Below are 21,567 nucleotides of genomic sequence, written 5' to 3'. Positions count from 1 at the left end.
ACAAATGAATATGAAAGAATGAAGAAGACGTTGAGACGTACGACGATCCTTGATGTTAATCAAGAAGACTCTTCAAAGTCGGAAGACTTGAAAGTTTGTAGAAATTCCCCAGAGGAGGACGGTAGGAAGAGACGACGTCGAGACGTTCGACGACCCTTGGAATTAATCAAGAAGACTCTTCAAAGTCGGAAGATTGAAAAGTATGTATAAATCTCAGGAGTACGTTTCCGTCAAGCGCGGAGCGATTTGGAATACAAGATGATGGAGCAGAAAAGGTCCAGACGAGTCTGGGAATTCTCAAAAGTGGAAAGCTGATACGAGATTGGGAGGTAGATACCATGGTTCGACGAGTCGACGGGTGTTCTGTACCAACTTTTCTCATTTCCCCAGCTATATCCCCAAGCAGAAGTAGAGGACCAACTCCCTAGCAGATCCGAGGTCGGTGACTTCCCCAGCCGGGTCAGGATGGTTATCCTCGGCAGGTTCAAAACGGTGTTTCCTCAGCAGTCAGGTCTGAAGGTTGCTATCCCCGAGTGGAGCGGGTTTCAATGAAATATATCTCCAGCAGTGTTCATCCTACCAGTGGATTGGACAAGTTTCCGTGGCAGACGGATATCTGCATCCCCAGCTGAGTATTCTGCCTATGGGATTGCATGGGTTGTCCCCAGCGGAGTAGCATTCATTTTCCCTAGCAGGGTCAGGATGGTTATCCCCAGCGGGTGTCAGATCGATGCTTCCCCGGTCTCGGGTCTGGAGGTGGCTGTTTCCCGGCAGAGTATCTGTGAGCATTTCCCCAGTGAAGTCGTCAGGTATCTGTGAGGGTTTCCCGAAGCAGAGTAGGGATTGATATCCCTAGCAAGTCAAAGACTGTTGTATCCCCACAGAGCGTTGGTGGTGCTTATCCCCAGCAGTTTCTCGAGTGGATTGGGTGCAAAGGAGGTTCTTCCCCAGCAAGGTTTGCCTTATCCCAGCAGCAGTGCTTATCCCCAGCAGGGCGGAATTGGAGTATTGACGAGTTCCTCAGCAGAGCGTCTCGTGCTCCTCAGAAGAGTCCCTTGAGGGGGATGCCTTTTTATACATTCATCATGAAAAAATAAGTATAGCATATTGCATAGAAAAATAATAAAGCGCGTAGCATTTCCATAATTATGGAGCATTACGCAGAAAAATCAATCATGCATCATATTGCAAGCATAAGCTAGTTTCAAGCCGTGGTTACTGCTTGGGGTTTGGTTTTGACGGAAGTTTGAAGATGTTTCTCTGAGGAGTTCAACATCGGGATTTTGGAGCAGCAGTATTTCCCAGTCATCAGTAAGTGTCTGGTCAAGCTTTGTTTGGTGTCTGTAAACATCATTGATTCGATGTCCAGTAAATGTCGAGTTTTCTCCCAGTCATCAGTCAGTGTCTGGTTGAAAGTGTTACTCTGCGGAGTTTAGCACCATGACGTCGGATCAGCAATGTTCCCCAGTAGTGCGATACTGGAGGAAGCTTTTCCGTCGGACAGAGATGGAGATAAAGTCAGAAGACGTTACGCGATCAGCGCGATTCCGGGGTTCAAATGGAGAAAAGGAAATGTTGCGACATTTTCTGGAGAGCGGGGTTCAAATGGAGATTGGAGTTGAAGATTATATCCAGGATGAGGTCCTCAGGATTATCTTCTGTTCATGTGTTACCTTAGACTCTGGCTGAGGCCAATGGAGGTCGTTATAGGGGTCTTCTGAGGAAGAGATACACATGTTACCTTCCTTTGTGAAGGTGTACCCTCTGACATGTCGCCCTCAGAGTGGTTTGGTGTTATTTCCGACATTGCCAGCGGAATTATCACGGGAGATTGGAGATCGGGGTTCAAATGGAGAAAAGAAGATGTTGAGGCATTTTCTGGAGATGGGGTTCAAACGGAGAAAAGGAGATGTTGCGGCATTTTCTGGAGAACGGGGTTCATATTGGCGATCGCAAGTTATCGTCAGGCGACTGGGGTTCAAACTGGAGATTGGGGTTCATTATTTTGGCAAAGAGGAGAGTGGGGTTCAAATGCAGAGATCCGAGGGTCGTTTGCGCAGAGAAAATTTCGGGGTTCAAAAAAATGAAAAAAGAGCAGAAAAATTTCGGGGTTCAAGAAAAGCGTAAAAAGAAGAGAGAATAATAATCCCGAGTGGATGTGCGGTATTCAGGCCGACTTTCTCCGCACCAGACGGATTTTTCTTTCAAGACTGTTTTTTCGCCGATGTTGACAGGCGTTGTTAATTATTTTTCCCATCAGAGTGCAAATTGTTCGTCTGTTCTTGGTATTCAATCACTCTTCATCCTGATCATCTGAAAGTCGAGGCTATTCATATCGACAGGTTCACAGTGGATTGAATAGGGGCAGCTGTAACACCTCAAAATTTGCCCTCCTCTCTTGGGACTAGCATTAACATATTACATATCATTTTAGGTCATTAGGCATTGCATATTGCATATCATGTGGTTACATTGTGCAAGCCATACTCCCAAGTCTTGGTCAGAAGATGAGGAAGTCAAGGTGCAAGCTAGGGTTTTATTGGACTGGTCATTGATCATCTGAGGATGTGGAGGTCCAAATTAGGGTTTCATGATTCTCAAAGGATATTGGTCTTCATCTTGTTTACAATGATACATCATCATCATCATGGTTTGATAGAATCAAGTGTTGAAGCTGATTCCTTGAGATTAGGGTTTTGACCACTGGTCAACCCTAATCAGTTGCATTGGGCCAATCAGGGCATAATCAGGAGATGGGGTCTATGATGGATATGGGGATCATCCCATGGTTGTATGGAGATAATTGAGGCTAGGGTTTCATCCTTGGGCCATTTCATCAGAAGATTGGAGCTCAATTTGATCAATGCATTGCCAAATTCATCTATCAACTGAAAAGTCAATTGTGGTCAACTGTACATGATTTAATGGATTTGGAGGCGGAGATGAGTTGGATACACTTCATTCATGTTGGAACAAGTGTTATTTGACATTTCAAAGCTTAAGAATGAAGAAAATCAAGTCAGGACAAAAACTGCCAAAAATAGAAAGTGACTTGTAATGGAAGTTTCCCAAAATGGAAAGTTTTTGACCTCAAAATTACATGTCCAAGGAAGCTTCAAATAAAAATTTGTTCAACATGAAAGTTGTAGATCTTGTTCTCACCTTTCCAAAAAGTCCAAGAACTTGAAATTCTCATGTATGGTTGGCAAGTTATGGTCCAGTCAATTTCAAAAATGACCCATAATCAGAGGGGCATAACTTCCACATGGAGCATCCAAATTGAGTGATCTTTTTATGCACAAACTCCATTTGACATGTACTTTCATGGTGCATAATTGGATTTTATCAAAAATGGTCAATGCAAAAAGTCAAATTTCAAGTGCACAGTTAAGAAACCAGGGGCAAAATTGTCCAACTTGAGAAATAATGGGAATTTTTGAGTGGGGATTTTTGCAACACTTCACAAATGCCATTTGGAAATTGTTGGAATGCTCATAACATGCCAAGGCCTTGTGGTTTGAGAATTCACTTGTTGAATGAACTTGAAAATTGGACAATTAGCCATGCCATAGTGAATTTCCAAAATATGTATCCAATCAACATGAAACAAGTGGCAACAGCTCATGACAGATGTTTAGGGCATGGGTGAGCTGTCAATGAGCTGGCATTGGCTGGCATATGCAATTACCATTTTGCCCTTAGTTTGGAAAATGACATTTTGCTAAACACATTGCATTATGTTAATTAAGGTGATTAAGGAGCTTGATTAAGTTGAGGTACTTAAGCTTAATCATAACAAACTCTAACAGAATTTCACAATTCCCCAAAATCACAAACAAATTCTCCAAATTCTCCAAATTCTCAAAAACCTCATAGAACTTCAATTGATCAAAACTCTCTCAATTCTTGATCAATTTGTGAAATTCTTCTTGCTGCAACCTCCACTCATCATCTTCTTGTACTGTTTTGGAAAATTGGATTGAAAGGAGCTCCAAATCACGACTGTCCAAACAAGGTGCATCCATGGCTTTTGAAGAATTCTTCCATTAGAAGCTAATCCAACTGAACCTGAGCATTCCAGACGCCTCACACATCATCATTCTTCAACTGTTTGGAGGAAAATTGCGCGAAGAACATCAATTTCAACACTGCCATCTTCAGGTGCTCGAATTTTCGAATGTCATGATTTTATGAATGCTTATGTGCGTTTTGTAGAACGTTTCATGTAGAGTTCAATGATATAATTAGTTTTGGATTTGGATGAACGAAGAGAAAGTTATGTTGATTAGAAACTTTGACACCAAAACCTAATTCCTTCGATTCGTAAAATATATGAACAATTAGACAAGATTAAAGACATATTTGAGATCCTGAGGATGAGACCGTTCCAACGCATATTCATTTGTTGATTTTGGTGGAAGTTTGAGTCGAAACCGTTTTTGAGGTGTTGAAGCGCGAGGAAGACGATGAAGTTTCTGGTCTTTCACTGTTCGATCCATTTTATTGCCTTTCCAATTTCAAATTTGTGTTTAGCGCGAAATCTAGCCAATCACAACATTCCATTGCTACGACGTCGTTTTGGCCATGTTCTTGATAATTACAAGCTTGCCACTCGGTCCAAATTAATTAATTAAAACATTCAATAATTATTAAAAAATCACATGAACATTTAAAAAATCATAAAAAATATTTTATTAATCAGAAAAATATGAGGATTTTTTCTATAGTTTCCATTTTGTCTCTAAAATTTTATGGACATGATTTTGCAAGTTGAGCATGGGGAATTGTTGACTTGGACCATAGAAGTTTGACTTGTGTGTAATTTTGACACATTTTGCCATTTCCATTGTGAAATTCTCATGCCTTAAAAGAAATGTTTGAAATTTTTTGTGGTGATTGTAGACATGTTAATGGTGATTTACATATAAAGTTTGTGAATTTTGGATACCTGTGGAGTGAGATGTGATTTTTTGAACTTAGGTGTGACAATTTGTGTCACACCTAACTAGGGCAACTTCATGAAATTATTTGCCTAGCCTATGCTTGTCAGAAAGGATTGAAATTTTGCATGTATGATCATTGATATGTTGAGATGCTATGTGAATTTTTCTGGATTTTTATGTGGCATTTTCAATTTGATTGATATTTTTCATCTCTGTTGGTTAAATATGCAAGCTCATGTGACACATGTTTGTAAATTTAATGTGAAATGCTCATATGGTTTTAGATGAAGATGAAATTTGGTATGCTGGTTGTAGACACATTGTAGGACATCCCTGTTTTGGTCCTATTCATTTCTTAGTTGATTCCATTGATTTATGAATTTTTGAAGTGAATATATGTGTTGATGCTATGATTTGGCTTGAATAATTGTGTCTGTTTTTCTTGATTTTCATTGACATAGTTCCTTTTGTCCAATTGAGCTGAAAATTGACATGCCATACCTTGAATATGTCCTGTTTAGGTGTAAATTATTTGAGGATTTTTGGAATTGGTTTGATATGCTTTTGAGTGCAATAGTTCTGTTTGGACATTTGATGTTGCATTTGACATAGTTTGACTTGTTTTGGGCATGAAATGAGATTGGTAAATGATACGAGTGTGGGATCAATTGCATTTGCTTTCTATTTGTGTTAATTTGAGTTTGGTTGAGAATCCCTTGCTGTTTAGACATTTTTGTCACTTTTGGACCCTAGGCTTGGCCTAGTGGTCTAGTTTCTCACATTTGCTTGATTTTTCAGGATGAAAAGCACAATGCTTAAGGAGATTGAACCAAGTGGATTAAATTGACATTGTTTGATGTTGAGAACTAACATGAATTTGTTTTGTAGGTTGTGAAGCTTGAGCTTGGGCTTATAGCTTGCCTTTGTGTGCATTAATTTGTATAGTCTGACTGATTGACATTTGTTGTTTATTGTTGTCTGTCTGAGTACTGATAATACTTGATTATTTTCAGGTACTTTTAGTTGCTTACAGTTCTTTAAGAACTTGCTTGCTGCTGCTTGGTTTTTAAACCACTTGAGGTAGGACTTCTATTCTTCATGTAGTCTGGAGACCCGGTCTGTTATTTGGCCGGGCAAACTGTCTGAAGTTCTCCTTAAGAGGCAATGATTGTGGTTGTTTACATTTGTGCCAAGTAGGTGAAAGACCTCTATGAGGCAATTGGTGGAAGCTAGGGATATGCAATCTATCCCCCACTATTCTGTGAGTCGTCCCTCTGCTCACACGGCTGTGTGTTGATGCATTGGGACACAAACCCAAGATCTTGTGTTGTTGCACAATCGAGTCAGAGTCTTTGAGCGTAGAAGGGCCCCTCCATTCTGGACCCACGCTCCTTTGTCTAAAGCTCTCCCTGGTTAGGGATAAGAGCTGTGAGGTCTCATCCTCACTTCACCTTTTCATCTGCTTCACCTTAGCCTCGTAATGGCAAGGTTAAGAGCAAATAATACCCATGTACAGATGAATTGCTTCGGCAGTTAAACCCATTGTGTGAGCCCACTTGATTGGTTATAGTGTGTGCTTTGTGAATATTTGTTTGACATGTTTGCTTGAAATGCTTGTTTTATTTTGATTGATGCCTGTATGCTTGTATGCTTGCTTTCTTCCTGGATAGGATTAGCTTGCTGTTGTGCAAGTAGGTAGAAACCTGAACGTAGGGTAACGATGCATGACAACACTAGGCTCGAGTCCAGCTCCCTGGTAGTGTGTCTTCCCTCGGTTTCTGGCTAGATTTTCTTTCCCTTGAGGGGGAACTACATCGCCCTGATCCTTGTTCCAGACGAGGTATGTAGGCAGGAGGTCGTGCGAGACCTCTCCGGGCACTTTTTTTCTTTTTGCGTGTGTTTACTTGTTGTCTGATTGTGTTTTGGTTCGGATGCTGACGTAAGTCCAGTGATTGGCTGTCGGGCTCCACGTTTGCCCTTTTAAGTGTGTTTTGGTTCGGATGCTGGCGTAATTCCATCGAGTGGTTGTCGGGCTCCATGTTTGCCATCTGTTGGTGTGTTTTGTGTTGTTTGGCGTGCGTAAGCCGAACTACAGTGGCTCTGATTCTTGTTCCAGACAAGATATGTAGGCATAGGATGCGACGTCCTATCGAGCTCCCTTCTCTTAACCCCACCTGCGTTCCTCTGTGTGTGTGTGTGTGATGTTTAGCAACCTTTTCTTTTCTTAGAACGTGGATCCCGTCGAGTACGACGGACGTGAGGGGTGCTAATACCTTCCCCTTGCGTAACCGACTCCCTTACCCTTTCTCTTTGGTCGCGAGACCATGCTTTGTCCAGGTTTCTCTGAGCGTTTCCTTTCCCTATCTTGGGATAAATAACGCGCAGTGGCGGCTCTGTGTTGTGTTTTTGTTTGAGTCCCTCCGGTTGTTTTTTCGCAGGATGCGACTGTAAACATCTCTCGATCATAAACCAACACAAAGAGTTTTGAATAAGAACAAAGTTTTCACCATATATTCACCATTAAAGAGTTTACAAATGAAGATCAACCCATTTACACACAAAGCTAATGATCATCTACATCTAACCTTGACAAAATGAAGGACTTAGCTACTCATTTTCATGGTAGCTTGGTCAACAAGTTTCGGAAGAAGGTTGATCAACATCCGAGTCGAATAATCGAGATTGGATGGGAATCCACCTTCTTTTTGTGAAAGATTGTTAAGAGATGAAGATAAATGATTTCTAGGTCACAAAAGATCCCCAGAGCAATGCTGGAAAATATCTAAAAAGTACAAAAGTATGGAGGTGCAAAAGTATGGCTCCAAAAAGTAGCCCTTGCTACTTATAGAGCTGCTACTGAGTTGTCATGCTCGCTAGGCGAGCAGAATGGCTCGCCTAGCGAGCCCCTAAATAGGCACCTGCGCCCAGAGAAATAACCTTTGCCAGACTGGCATGTTCGCTAGGCGAACAAAACCTTCGCTAGGCGAAGCCCACGCTTCAACCTTCGCTCCAGCGAGCTTGAGAGGTTTTTCTACTGGAATGCTCGCTGGGAGCTCGCTAATGGCTCGCCTAGCGAGTGAGTGCTGGCTGCGCTTTTCACCAAGTCTGGACGTGTTCGCTACACACCTCGCTGGCAGCTCGCCTAGCGAGTTTGTTGATGTTTGCCACTGTAAAATACTGGAGCTTTTCGCTGGGTTCTCGCTGGGCGCTCGCCTAGCGAGCCCTTCGCCACAGCCCTCGCCTAGCGAGCAAGCTGATGAATGCATCTTTTCTTTGGTCCCTTTGCCAACTTTCTTGTGGCTTCATTTTCTATTATTTCATACCTAATTCCTGCACAATAACACACAAATCAAAGGTACCAAGATCGTTTATCATTGTATTGCAATTCATCAAAAACAAAGGTTGTTTCGAACACTTTAGCAAGGAAATAGAGTGAAAGATGTCCATATTTGATAGCTCAAATAAGCACTTTTGGGTATCTAACAGTCACCCCCATTATTAAGAATATGAAGAATAGAGTTGGTGAAATTGTTACTAAACATGTCCTAAAAAATAAAGATGGGATGCCATCAGGGCTAAGAGAAACCAAGTTGTTTATGTTGTTAATGGCCTCATGGACCTTGTAGGCTTATAAAAATTTCCCCATGCCCTCAATCATTTGAGTGCTAAGGCGTGTTAGACTAGAAAAAAAGGTTGACACCATTATTGACAAGACAGAAAGAAGTGAACAACTTGATATTGAACTCAATGAAAATAGCTTTGATTCTCCATAGAGATAATGTTAATTTTATTATGTTTGTACCTTTTGGAGATCTTGATATGGAAGAATTGAGTATTCTGCTCCCCTTCTCTAAGCCAATGAATTTTAACTCTTTTCTTCCACCAAGCTTCCACCAAGGTAGGAAACATACCTTGCGTCATTTAGAGAAGTTTACATCAGGATAAATGGATTCTTAACAAATGATATTGTTGGAATACTGGGAATGGAAATTTAATATGCATTTGGGATTACAATTAGATTCCTACACTACAACAAAAAACACATTTTACCTTAGTTGAAAAATAGGTCTTACCTCGATTTCACAGGAGAGGTAACGAACGACGTCATGAAAGATGCACACCTTACCTCTTGGTTTTAAAAAACCCGACAAGTATTGTATAAAGGTCATGGGTTCGATCCCCATGGATTCCTTTTTGGAATTTTGAAACCGCAAAAATACACGTCCCCTCGGTTTTGACATTTCACTGACGGGTATACCATTTTCACCTCGGTTTTCTCATAAAACCAACAGGTAACTTTTTTTAGTTTATTAAATCTAATGTGGATTGCTTATTTCACTAAATCCTATACTGAGAATATAACTTCTCAAAATTGGTTAGGAAAATAATTATATGAACAATTGTCTTATATTTGAATAACAACTTACATTGATTAATGATTTTGAAGCATCCTGCAACTCGTCATTCATCTCATGTTGTTTTATGGTTAAAATATCTTTAACGTTTCAAGTTCTTTATTCAACACTTCCTTTTCTACTAATTTATTCTTGAAAGCATAAAATTTGATGCTTGGAAAAATGAACAAATATGGAAGAAAGTTGAACGAAAACTAGAAGTATTGGAGAGATTTTAACGATAAAACAACATAAGATAAATGATGAGTTGCAGAATGCTAGAAAATCAATAACTAGTGTAAGATAAGTTTCAAATAACAAATGATTTTTCATATGATTATATGTTCAAATAGGGGTTAGTGAAACAACAATTGACATTAGATTCAACTCGACATAACAAGATGAGAACTGCACAAAGAATCACAAAAAACACAATCTCAATATCAATCTCAAGCTCAAACACAATAACAATAACTAAATTACAACATGTCGATTTAATAAACTCTACTAAGAAAAAAGAACTTACATTAAACAACAAAAAAAAAAAATCAATAACATCAACAAAAACATCAAGAATAACAACATCAATACACAACCTCTAAGGTTTAGGGTCTCAACAACAAGAACAACAACATCAACAAAACCAACACCAATAAGCATATAACATAAATCTATTTAATTAGCAATAATAATAAGATTAAACCTCTAGGATTTAGGGTCTCAACAATGAGTCTCAACAACAAGAACAACAACAATTAACAACAACAACATCAACAAAAACATCAATGAACCTGTAACATAAATATGTTTAAATGACAAAAACAATAAGAGAAAACATCTAGGGTTACGGATCTCAACAACAATAACAATATGAGTAGTGGTGTTTGTCGTACCAGATACATGAAGAAGAAGTAAAAGAAAATGATTTTGATCTATGAAAAAGAAATGAGAGTCCTAAACACATAACATGTTCGTATTGAAGATGATACATGTTTATGACTCTTGTTGTTTAGGGCTCTTTTGTTAAGGGTTTTTTGCTAGGTTTTGTTTGTGTTGTTCAAACAAGTGAAACTGAATGATACAAGTTAAAGCTATATATATCAAAGAAATATATTCACCTCAGTTGGAAATAAAATCAAGGTGAAAAGTGGCATATTTTTAGATTAAAAATAAAATATTCATGAAGGCGCCACTTTTAATGAGATAAAAACCTAATATGAAACTGTTGGGATTTGAAGAATGTACACTGAATAAGTTTACCCCCAGTTTTTAAAATAACCGGAAAAATATATTGTATATATAAAAAAATAGGGCGTGTCCATGAACTTTACCTCAATTTGATATGAGGTAAAATCATTGTCATAAAAATTAGTTTTTCTAGTACTGCTAGTCACCGCATGTTTAAACTTAAACATATAAACCCCAGGAAACTATGATGAATGGCGTTAGGGACCTAATTGACATGGAAAACAAGTGTTACCAAAAAATACTTAATAGGAGTTTTTGGACAATTGACATTTAGAATTTTTAAAATTACTCTCCACGATTTAGATTACACGTACCAAATTATATGTGCAACCAAGGATTACAACTACACTATAAAATATGGTTATCAAAACTTATAATTTAGAAAGACCAATATATTTCTAGTAATTCTAATTGTGATAAATCTATGAAGTTGTGAAATGAGTTGTATAAGACTAAGTCCTCCCTTGCACAAAAAACCTAATTTAGAGAATCCTTGAGGATATTATCCCAGTTAAAACCAACCTATTCAAAAGAAACAACAATTGCTACCCTTTTCCCTAACTACAAGAAAGCTACTAAGATTGTTGGACGTTGTATTATGATGTGTGACAAAATTGAAAAGGTCAAGTTTGGTTCTATTTTAACCATTCATTTCAAACTCATTTAGGGATAAAGTTCATAGATTGACTTAACGACATGATTACTCAGTCAAACAATAATATCTTAGCCAGTATCATTAAGGTTATTTACAAAATATGGATAACACATAATTCTTATATTTTCTATGATAAAGGTATACCTGTTGTGGACATTGCATAGTATAACCATCGACATGGATAATACTCATGAAAGCTAGTTCAACTGCAACATAAATGCAAGATTATATGTCATGGGGAGATGGGGTATAATTCTCATATTTAGAAATGACGAAGGTAAAGTTGTGAAGATGATGTCTTGGCTGGTTTTGGGTTACAATGATTCAGCCAAGGAAAAAACCCTTGTGATGCTAATGGCCATGGATTTAGCGAAAGATAGTGGCTTCAAGTGTATGATCTTTTAATCAAATTGCCAAAGTCGTGTAGATATAATTGAGGGAGAGGAGAGCAAAAAATCATTGAAGAAAACATACAAAAGAACGACGATGAGCTTCATCATTAAAGGAGTTTGAAAAAAAATTTAGGGTTCTAGAATGCCAATTTCTAAATTTTGACACGTAAGCCAAATATGGTGGTCCACAATGTAGTCAGCCAATCTAGCCACCATTTGTAAAAATCGGAGTCTAAGAAGACTCCAAATAGGAATGGAAAACAGACATGTATGACCCGTTTAGGTCCGTCCTGCAAAAGTCCGCAAAACATAAGGTCTGTGTAGGATACAAACTTAAAACCTTGACATGACCCACAAAAAGTAATGGCGGAGACGGGGGCGGAGCGAGCCCATTAGCACTGCATTTTTTTTAGTTTAAAAGTTACAAAAACTTATGTTAATGTTTGCGTCCGCGAAAGTTTGCAAAAAAAGGGACAGAGTGGGGTAGGCATATTAGAGGGTGCATGTGTAAAACTTAGCTCATCCCAAAAAAAATACGGACAAATTAGACATATCCAACATATTATATCCGTTTTGCCACCCCTAACTTTAGGCTTGATTATATTCTTGAACAAATTAACTCTAAAATGATCCATCTTGAAATAAATTTTTATCTTTAGTTAAAAGAAAAACACAAAAATGTCTATATTGATTTTCATTAAAACAAAAATATAGATAATCAAAAACACATAAAATAATATCTATATTCTTTTTCTTTTCAGTTTTATTTTGAACAAACTTTTTTTAAATTGTAGGATCCTAGGTGCATAGCTCTGTATTTTTTGCAAACTTACAATGTCGTCCCTCAAAGTTATTTAGACATCACTAGGGTCGTTTATGGCCAAAGGCCGGCTCTCGTCCCCATACCAGATGAAAATTCGGTCAAAGGTAGACGTGTTGTCAACCCATCACATCATCTAGAGTGGCTAGCTTCCAGGCGGAGGTGGGTCGTTACTGCTTGTGGGGATTGATTGCTTTAACTACACATACAAAGTGTCTTCGACGACACCCATAACTTTAGGTGGAGAATTAATTACTTTAGTCTGACGTACAAAACATCTCCGACAATATTCCTGACTTTAGGTGGAGAATTGATTGTTTTAGTTTAATGTACAAAACGTCTTCATCAACACCCTTGACTTTAGGTACTCTAGGCATCGTTATTCTTAGTTGTGCTCTAGATTTCCTATAACTATGCACAGTCATAAAGAAAATAATATTTAAAAAATATCATTTATACACTATTGCGATATATATATATATATATATATATATATATATATATATATATATATATATATATATATATATATATATATATATATATATATATATATATATATATATATATATATATATATATATATATAAAAGTGAAATAATGAAATATATATGGAAATATGTATCATACACATCTAGACATTAGTATTTGTATTAGCTATAAATAAAAATGAAATAATGTAAAGGGATTGGTTAGCAAATTCAAACAAGATGTAGCTAGAGTTTAGAAACTAATTCAATCATTTGTGTGTTGTTTATGTGAATAAAGATAAGATGGTGAAAAACCCCCCAAATGAGTGGAGAGTATGCCATATGTTAAGCAAACAAGTGACATAAAGAGAGTAGTGAGTGGATCACCCCAAACACAAGAACCGGTCAAATCTAAGTACTAAACCTTCTATATCCGGTACAAACACATGTTAGTTACCGGTTACTCCCTTCTTAGGATATGTGAAAATGGTCAAACGTTTGGAAACAGTTACTTGTGAGGAGGGGTTTAAGAACAACACAAAGGTTGTGTGGTTTTTCAGGAGGTTTTTGTTGTTCATTCTTTCAGACATAATAACACAAAGGTCAGAAACTTTTTTTTTTCAACAACAATTCTTTTTAACTCGTAAAAGGGTACCCAAAAAATGTGTTTTTTTGTTGTTTTCATTTTGTGAAAAATGATTCATCACTAAAAGGTTTCTTTTTTAAGTATTTTGTACTTTTGTTTGGATTTTCTTCATCACTCATTCAAATGGAGCCCAGTTTCATCAATGCTAAATACAAATCTCCCTCCAATTTCTTTTCTAGATTCATTCAAGTTTCTTTCCTAGTGCTTCATTCAAAAATAGATCTTTCTCTTTCTCTCTCTTTGTCAGACATTGTTTCCTTAAAAGGGTCATTGGTGTATTGAAGATCATTATGCCCTATGTATTGAATAAGATGATTATATTTATATATATTGTTATTGTTTCTTCATCAGTGGTTTTTCCCAGTGATTTTTGTTTTTTTTTATTGTTGGATAATTATGATCATTATGTAACAATTTTGATTATTGTTTGTTTTGAAAATATTGAAGGATATGTATCTGCTTCAGTTTCAAACCGGATAAGAGGCGAAAACTTTGTCTTCTAATGATCATGTGCATGTAAGCTTTCAATACCTTTTTGTTGATTTATATTCTTGTTATTATTATCAAGTATTTGTTTGATGTATTTGAATTTGATTATGTTGACAGGTTTTATGATAAGGGGTGTCTTCATAACACAAGGAAGCTGGTTTTATGTTTATCTAATGACTTTTTCTTATAGGAATGATTTTCTGAGATATGGTTATGCAGAAGAGGTTGGATTATGGTTTTAATGGCTATGAAGTTCCTTCCGTTCCTCGAGCTTCGAGATCTCCAAGGGTAGGCGATTGATTTTCTTCTCATACACTATGAAACATAGACACCGACATTGACACGTGGATACCAGACACGTGGATACTGATAATCATTTAAGAGAGCGGAAGTGATTCAATGTTAGGTGTATATGTCAATGTCATGCTGGTGTCGGACACCAGATAAAACTTCGATCAGAAGTGTCTGTGCTACTTATGATCCCAACGGAATAGATTTGTAACATTCTTATTAATTCAAATATACATGTTTAGGGAAGAGGTAAAATCAGGAAGAAACCCGACAGCAATCAGATACAGGCATTTGATATTTTGGCTAGTGTAGCTGGCAATCTCTTGCAGAAGAATCAGATTTTGGTTCCTGATAATGCTGCTTCTGCGAAAGATCCTCGTTCTTTTTCTGGTGTTAGCGTAAAGGAAAACAAACAAGAGAATCAAGCAGGACCGTTTAAGGAGGAACGATTCAAGCATGGAACTTGTTGTGAAGTTGTCTCCGGTTGTGTCCCTAGTTTGCAATTGAAACAGGAAAACCAAAGGTAAATGTTGAATTTCTACTTTGTTGCATGCCGATGAAAAAATAAATAGTTCAATGACGAGCTTGATGTTTTTGGATTTCGGAAAGGACTAACCTTACATCACTCAACAATGTCGTGTTCGATGAAACTTTCTGCAGAGTCATGGGCGATTCTTCTTCACCTGAAAACCATCTTGAAGGACAAGGACAGAATGTCCTCGAGAGGGAAGATGAACGTGTGAAAATGAGAACCACGAATGAGAAAGTCATCCACATTAAAAGCAGATCGGATGGATTAATAGAACCAGGCCAAAAAGCATCGAAAGATTGCAGTGCAGAAAATCACGTGGAAAAGCCTTCGTTGGAGGGTCGTAGCCACATGAATCTTGATTCTTTAGCAAATGGTTGCGCTACAAGGAAATTAGTTAATAGAGATGATGACGAAAACTTTGTTAGGTGTGCTCAACCGAATTCAAAGATTAAGATATCTGGCTCACCCGGCTCACCACCAGATACGATAAAGGTTAAGGATGCAAGTCATTTTGTGAATGGTTTGTAGCTTTACTTGCAGTTGATTTTCGATTTAAGTTTCACGTTCCTAATTCTTTTATCCGCGATTGCTAACACTGATTCAAGCAAAACCATATCTATTGATGCGCGTATTCATTATTTTGCACGTTCGTTACGACTACTGATAGTTCCATGAATTGTTTTTGACACAGATGAGAACAATAGCGGGGACAATTCGGTGCTTGAAAATTCCGAAAGGATGTACCCATTTAAGAAAAGAAAGTTTTTCTATCAAACTTCATCGTCTACGTCTGATAGCTGGTCTCACTGTCAAGGCATAGTTGATTCTTCTAGTACAAGGGTTAATGGTACAAACCATGGTGCAGGTGCAACAATGCATGGTTGCGTACTTTGCTTTTTTATTTATTTGTAATCCATGTTTCTTTTTCGGCTTGGTTTTTTTCAGTTTTGGCTCAATGACCGAAACTATTGTTTGCAGTAATTGAAGAATCGTCTTCTATGGCTGATCAACAAGTACATCCCGCGTCCAAGGGTTGTAATGGTAGGAAAGTAGTTCGCGAAATGATTTGCCACATTTAATCTATTAATCGTAATTTAGTGTCTGTTTGGATCGGCTTATTTGAACTTATTTAGTGGCACAACCACTTGTGACATTGTTTGGAAGAGCTTATGAAAATAATTTGACATGGTTTATTCTATACTTTGCAGTGAAGCTTAGCATAAAATCCTTTAAAGTCCCCGAGCTTTTTATCGATATACCTGAGACCGCAACGATTGGTTCACTCAAGGTATGTGATTAAACTTCATCTGATGATAGACAATGATGAAAACAGCTTATGACATGTCCATAACATCTGACAATAAACAATCCACTGTATCTTTTTCGTACGCTCACAATCTCTATTGGCTAGCTTTATTTTGTTAATATTTGCAGAGGACGGTAATGGAAGCTGTGACAGCTATACTTGGAGACGAACTACATGTAGGCATACTTCTTCAGGGAAAGAAGGTTCGAGATGACAGCAAAACTTTGATCCAGACCGGGATCTCTCAAGATGACAAACGCCATAGGTTAGGATTCATGTTGGAGCCAAGACATAACCGAATGTCATCTTCGTACAATGACGACCCTTGTTTCCTAACCACTGGTTCACGACAAAAGCTATCTAGGTAACTGTTCATGTTCGGGTTTTCATTGCAAACATATGCCTCTGAGAAGTTTTGTTAGTAATTTGTTCGTTTTTAATAAACAGGCAATCGAATTCTTTAATGTTACAACAAGGAAGTTATAATGTGTCTCGAGAACGTTCTACGGTCAAAATCGAAAATTGTGCGGAAGGTGATCTTAACGGGGTGTCCTCTCTAGGAGATACTTCAGCTAACAACAATAACATGTCAAAATGCCGCGCCCTGGTGACAGTTCCTGCCATCAACATGGATGCATTAGCTGTGGTTCCGTACCGGCGCAAATCAGGGAATCCTGACTTTGGACAGCGCCGCATAAGGAGGCCGTTTTCTGTTCTAGAAGTTGAAGCATTGGTTCAGGCAGTTGAAAAACTAGGAACCGGAAGGTTTGGTTAATGATTCTTCTTTCTCGTAATTCTTATAATTGGGACTCGAGGTAGTATTAAATATTACACTATGTTGCAGATGGCGAGATGTCAAACAACGCGCTTTTGACAATGCTAAGCATCGAACTTATGTGGATTTGAAGGTGAAGGATTTATCGAACATATGCTTCTCTATGTTAGAAAACTTCTTGAAGTGCTAGAATGTGCATACATACACGCGCATGCGTTAGAAAACATCTTGAAGGGTTAGAATGTGCATACATACGCGCGAATGTGTTGTAAAACTTCGCGTAGTGCTAGAATGTGCATACATACGCGCTCATGTGTTAGAAAACTTCTTGAAGGGTTAGAACGAGCATACATACGCGTGTATGAACACAGAAAGATAATCCACACACGCTCTGATATACACTCAAAAAGTGTGTTGATAGCTACGCGCTATTTGCATTTCGGTAACTCTTATGCGATGTTTGTAATACCGCAGGATAAGTGGAAGACATTGGTTCACACAGCGAGAATCTCCCCTCAGCAAAGAAGAGGAGAGCCTGTTCCTCAAGAGCTTCTCGACAGGGTCTTAGCCGCTCATGCCTATTGGTCTCAACAACAATGTAAGCATCAACTTAAATCAATGTGAGCCTTTTACGATATCGAAGAAAGCAGAATCGGAACAACTTACATTACTGCAGAAGTATACAGTGTTCAGAAAGATAGTATATGTTAATTTCCATATATTTGCTCAAATATATATGATCCATAATTTACCTTCCCTAAGAGCCATGTAATGGTTGGGGTGATTTGTACATGATTATTTGACCATAGGGTACATTCTTATTCTTATGATACCTTATGGTCAAATATTGGTATGCTATTAAAAGCAAAACTAGAATAATGAAATATGTATAGGAGTTAACACCACACATCACATGAATTTGTTGTTATTATCTTGAATACTACGCATAAAAAGTTACCTATGAATAGGTACAATTGAATATCTTCCCTTGCAAATTGATGTGATGATTTTGCAATTAGAATATGTTCTCTATTTTTATTTCCTTTGATCTCTTATATTGATAATAATGTTCATTAGCAGTATAAGCTTGATGGTAAAAATAAGGGATGAGCTTATAATGGCCAGACAAGCTAGTTAAGCTGATATCGGATAAATTAACCAAACAAATAATTAGCTATAACCTTGAAGTTTATTCTATATGGACTAATTCAATGAAAGTTAATGAAATTCAAATCTAAAGACTTTGAGAGGAGCATACCCTCATATCTCAAACCTTCACCAACAGGTCAATCCATGGAATTGTTAATGTTTTGTCTTATTTGTAAGATAAAGATTGTCACCTACTTATAAACATATCTTCAGGTCATAACTTATGTGACGTGAGACTCTTTAACACATCCCTCATGCCTAACACTATTAAATTTGATGTGTAAATGATAGATTGTTTGATAGCGGAAACAACTTTATAGTAGATGGTCCAACGGATCTTGGATAAACTTTGATATCATTTTAGAATTGTGGTTGACCCTAACTCAACTTTATAAAATTAACTTGTAAAATGAGGGTTGCCTAAACTTTATAAACACTACACATGCCATAATTCTAAGTACTGCAAGAGTAACTTCACCCCTTAAAACTCAACACAATGAAGATGTTGGGGTTGCAATGGAAAATCAAATGCCAGAATTAGGCAACTAGCGACGCACCACAATGAAGGCGTAATTTTCAACACACCCCTTCACGCTCTGATCTCAATGAGCCTAAAGTGTGGACGATGTGTGAAGCCTAACGGTTGATCTAGGATATGCTTTAATACCATCTTAGAATTGTGCTTTAATCTTACTCAACCTTGCAAAACTGACTTGTAAGTTAACAATTCAAGATAAATTCATCTCCAAAGGCCTAATATAAGGAAGTTTATCTACTCATGGCACAAATATTCATAACCAACAATTTTGAGAAGGAATACATGATTTAAGATCATCAGTCTTGAACCTCTAGAACTCTGCAAGCATCACTCAGTTTTTAAAATTCAGAATCCCTATCAATTGCATCAAATTTCACTTAAAATGGGGTTTTGGATTGCAAAAATCGTATGTCGATGTCATCCCATCTTGCCATAATTTATCTATAATCAGATGTTTTATGCTAATTTTATCACACCATAATGCCATCCCATTGTGGCAAGATCTTATAATATCACTTCTTCGACGTTTTCAACACATGATCACTCCATGATGCTATCCCATTGTGCCACGATTTAAACAAGACCGATTTTTTTTTTCATTTTATGATCATGCACAATCCTATTTTGCAAGGAACTTCTTCCTTTATTCATATCTTTATTCATATTTTTGTGTGTTGTCTACATTTTACTTCTCTTCAGGATAACTTCCACTATATGTAAACACTATAATGTTGTCTAGTTAGCATGACTTAATGTGAGTTTAGACTTTCTACAACAATCTTGATTATGTCCAACTTGCTACAATTCATGCAACCTAAGTAGAAAAGTTACTAAAAACTATTTTAAAGCTTACTAAAAATTATATTATGAACGAGTGTCATCACAACCTCAAACTTTAACTATTATTTTTCCTTAAGGAACAAGTTTGAGAGATGAGAATTTATAGTAAAATAGTAACCTTAGTAGGGTATTTTGTTCCCGTGTTGAACCCGATGTCAGATAGTTTTCCCATCTCTTCATCAATGACAACCCTCTTCTCCTCACCAAATTTTTACTTCCTCTGTGCCACTGGTCTAGTAGAAAGGTGGATAGTGAGGTGATGGTTCACTACTTTAGTGTCTATCCCAGGCATGTTAGAGAGAGCCCAGACAAACAAGTCGACATTCTTAATAATTGGTCACCTAGCTCCCGTTCCTCCTCCTCAAAAAGTGAAGTGCCTATCTTTGAGACCTGATGGAAATAGGGGACTATCTGGACTTCCTTCAAGTGATGTATGGGCGTGAGTCTCTTTGCTTCTGTATCCAGTCTGGGGTCCTAACACTCAAGATCAATATTTGGAACTTCTGAGGGGGCATCAACAAGGGAGAGATCTTTTCTTGCTATCGCCAAGCTATTTTGGTAACACTCTCGAGTGATTTGTTGGTCTCCTAAGACTATACCGACTCACCCATTCAGAAGTGGATACTTTAGGGTCAGGTACAAAGTGGAAACAACTGCCTCTAGGGCATTGATGGAAGGTCGTTCGAGAATGATGTAACACAGTGATAGATAATGCATAATAAGGTAGATGAAATCAATCATCTTGGTGTCTGCGCCCTTGGCAGATGTGGTCTCTAGGGTTACATGACTCATTACTTGCACATGTTCGCCTGATAATCCTGTTAACGAGCCGATGAACATTTTTATTTTATTAGGGTCAAGCTGTAGTTTTTGGAAGGCATCCCAAAACAGGACGTCAATGGAGATGCCTGGATCTATCAAAACTCACTTGATATCCCAGTTGACTTATTGCACACTGATGACCATGTAAGTATTGCGTGTGTTATCTAAGAGGGGGTAAATTGGACTTGCTATATTTTTCTGGTTTTTATGCAAGTTCTTTTTATTTTTCAATTTTTTGGTTTAGAATAAAGTGTATGAGCTGTTTTGAAAGATGTATAACAGAAAATTAAAGTGCAGAAAGTAAAGAACACAATGATATATCCTGGTTCATCTTTCCAAACAATAGTACTCCAGTCCCCTCATACCCCATGAAATTTTTTCACTATATTAGAATCTGTACAAACCTCACACCACGGTCACTCATACACTTTTATAACATTAATAAGAAAGCACACCGTTTTATTTTAAATTTGAATAGAAAGCATACCATTTTTTATGTCAAACAATGATCACTAAACACTTTGTGATCAATATTTTTTTTTTGATAATGTATGTAGAAGTTTTTGCTCTTGAATTAATTATGTAGAAATTGATCTTCTCTTTATCTTGATCCCAATCCAAACATATATACTTAAGTGCTCATAATAATATGAATGAAACTATTTTCAATGAAATAAAAGTTATGCACAAAGTTTCATATTTGATGGATATATGAACACTTAAAAAACTTGCTTGAATTATGTAAAAATGATGTATGCAAGAAGTGATTTTGAATTCTGATGTATGAACCTTTATATACATCATAAAATACCTCTATGAATTGATGCATATGTTTGGAAGCAATTCCATAAAGGTTTGCAACCTTTTAAACTCATGCTGGTTCAGATAAAATCATTATACTTTGGTGGTAACCGATTAACATAATGTTGTAACTGGTTATAACTATAGTTGTTAAAAGTAAATTAAATTTTTTTGTTACTGTAACCGGTTACAACTGTAGCTATTAAAAAATAAAACATAGTTGTTAAAAAGTTTGTGCATGTAACTGGTTATAGGTTTTTTTATGACCAATTACAACTATTTGAAAAATGAAAAAACATAGCTTGTAACAACATGGCTTGGTTCCAAATGATTTGAGATGAATTATGCATAATATTCTGAGCCATTATGATAAATAATATGAATTGTAACACATACTTTAACCATCTTGATTATTTTCTTTGATTTGTGCTAGCCTTCAATATTTTTCTTCTTAGA

At 37.1% G+C, this 21,567-nt stretch overlaps 1 protein-coding gene across 4 annotated transcripts; it reads left to right on the top strand.

Moving 5' to 3' along the window:
* The first annotated feature begins 13,265 nt into the window (after window positions 1-13,265).
* LOC127127624 (telomere repeat-binding protein 5) lies at window positions 13,266-17,942 on the top strand. 4 transcript variants are annotated; one of them, XM_051056876.1, is made up of 12 exons: window positions 13,266-13,524; window positions 14,016-14,084; window positions 14,175-14,345; window positions 14,591-14,871; window positions 15,009-15,400; window positions 15,572-15,727; window positions 15,859-15,921; window positions 16,089-16,168; window positions 16,315-16,550; window positions 16,634-16,951; window positions 17,031-17,094; window positions 17,436-17,942. In XM_051056876.1, exons 3-12 carry the CDS (start codon window positions 14,265-14,267, stop codon window positions 17,583-17,585), a joined length of 1,821 nt encoding a protein of 606 aa, XP_050912833.1. In that variant the 5' UTR covers window positions 13,266-13,524; window positions 14,016-14,084; window positions 14,175-14,264; the 3' UTR covers window positions 17,586-17,942. The 4 variants fall into 4 exon arrangements, with proteins under 4 accessions (XP_050912833.1, XP_050912832.1, XP_050912830.1 ...); XM_051056875.1 differs by having other exon boundaries at window positions 15,572-15,745; XM_051056873.1 differs by having other exon boundaries at window positions 15,572-15,760.
* Window positions 17,943-21,567: the final 3,625 nt, after the last annotated feature.

Source organism: Lathyrus oleraceus, chromosome 3 (assembly GCF_024323335.1).
Source record: "Lathyrus oleraceus cultivar Zhongwan6 chromosome 3, CAAS_Psat_ZW6_1.0, whole genome shotgun sequence".
Lineage (NCBI taxonomy): Eukaryota > Viridiplantae > Streptophyta > Magnoliopsida > Fabales > Fabaceae > Lathyrus > Lathyrus oleraceus.
The sequence above is the reverse complement of the archived record's forward strand: the minus strand, read 5'-3'. Positions and strand labels throughout refer to the sequence as shown.

Bases quoted from the DNA above. Each gene is read 5' to 3' on its own strand.
- LOC127127624 (XM_051056873.1), top strand. From the start codon at position 14,265: ATGGTTATGCAGAAGAGGTTGGATTATGGTTTTAATGGCTATGAAGTT. The intron at 14,872-15,008 runs GTAAATGTTGAA...AACTTTCTGCAG, and splicing joins TTGAAACAGGAAAACCAAAG to AGTCATGGGCGATTCTTCTT. The intron at 17,095-17,435 runs GTGAAGGATTTA...GTAATACCGCAG, and splicing joins GAACTTATGTGGATTTGAAG to GATAAGTGGAAGACATTGGT.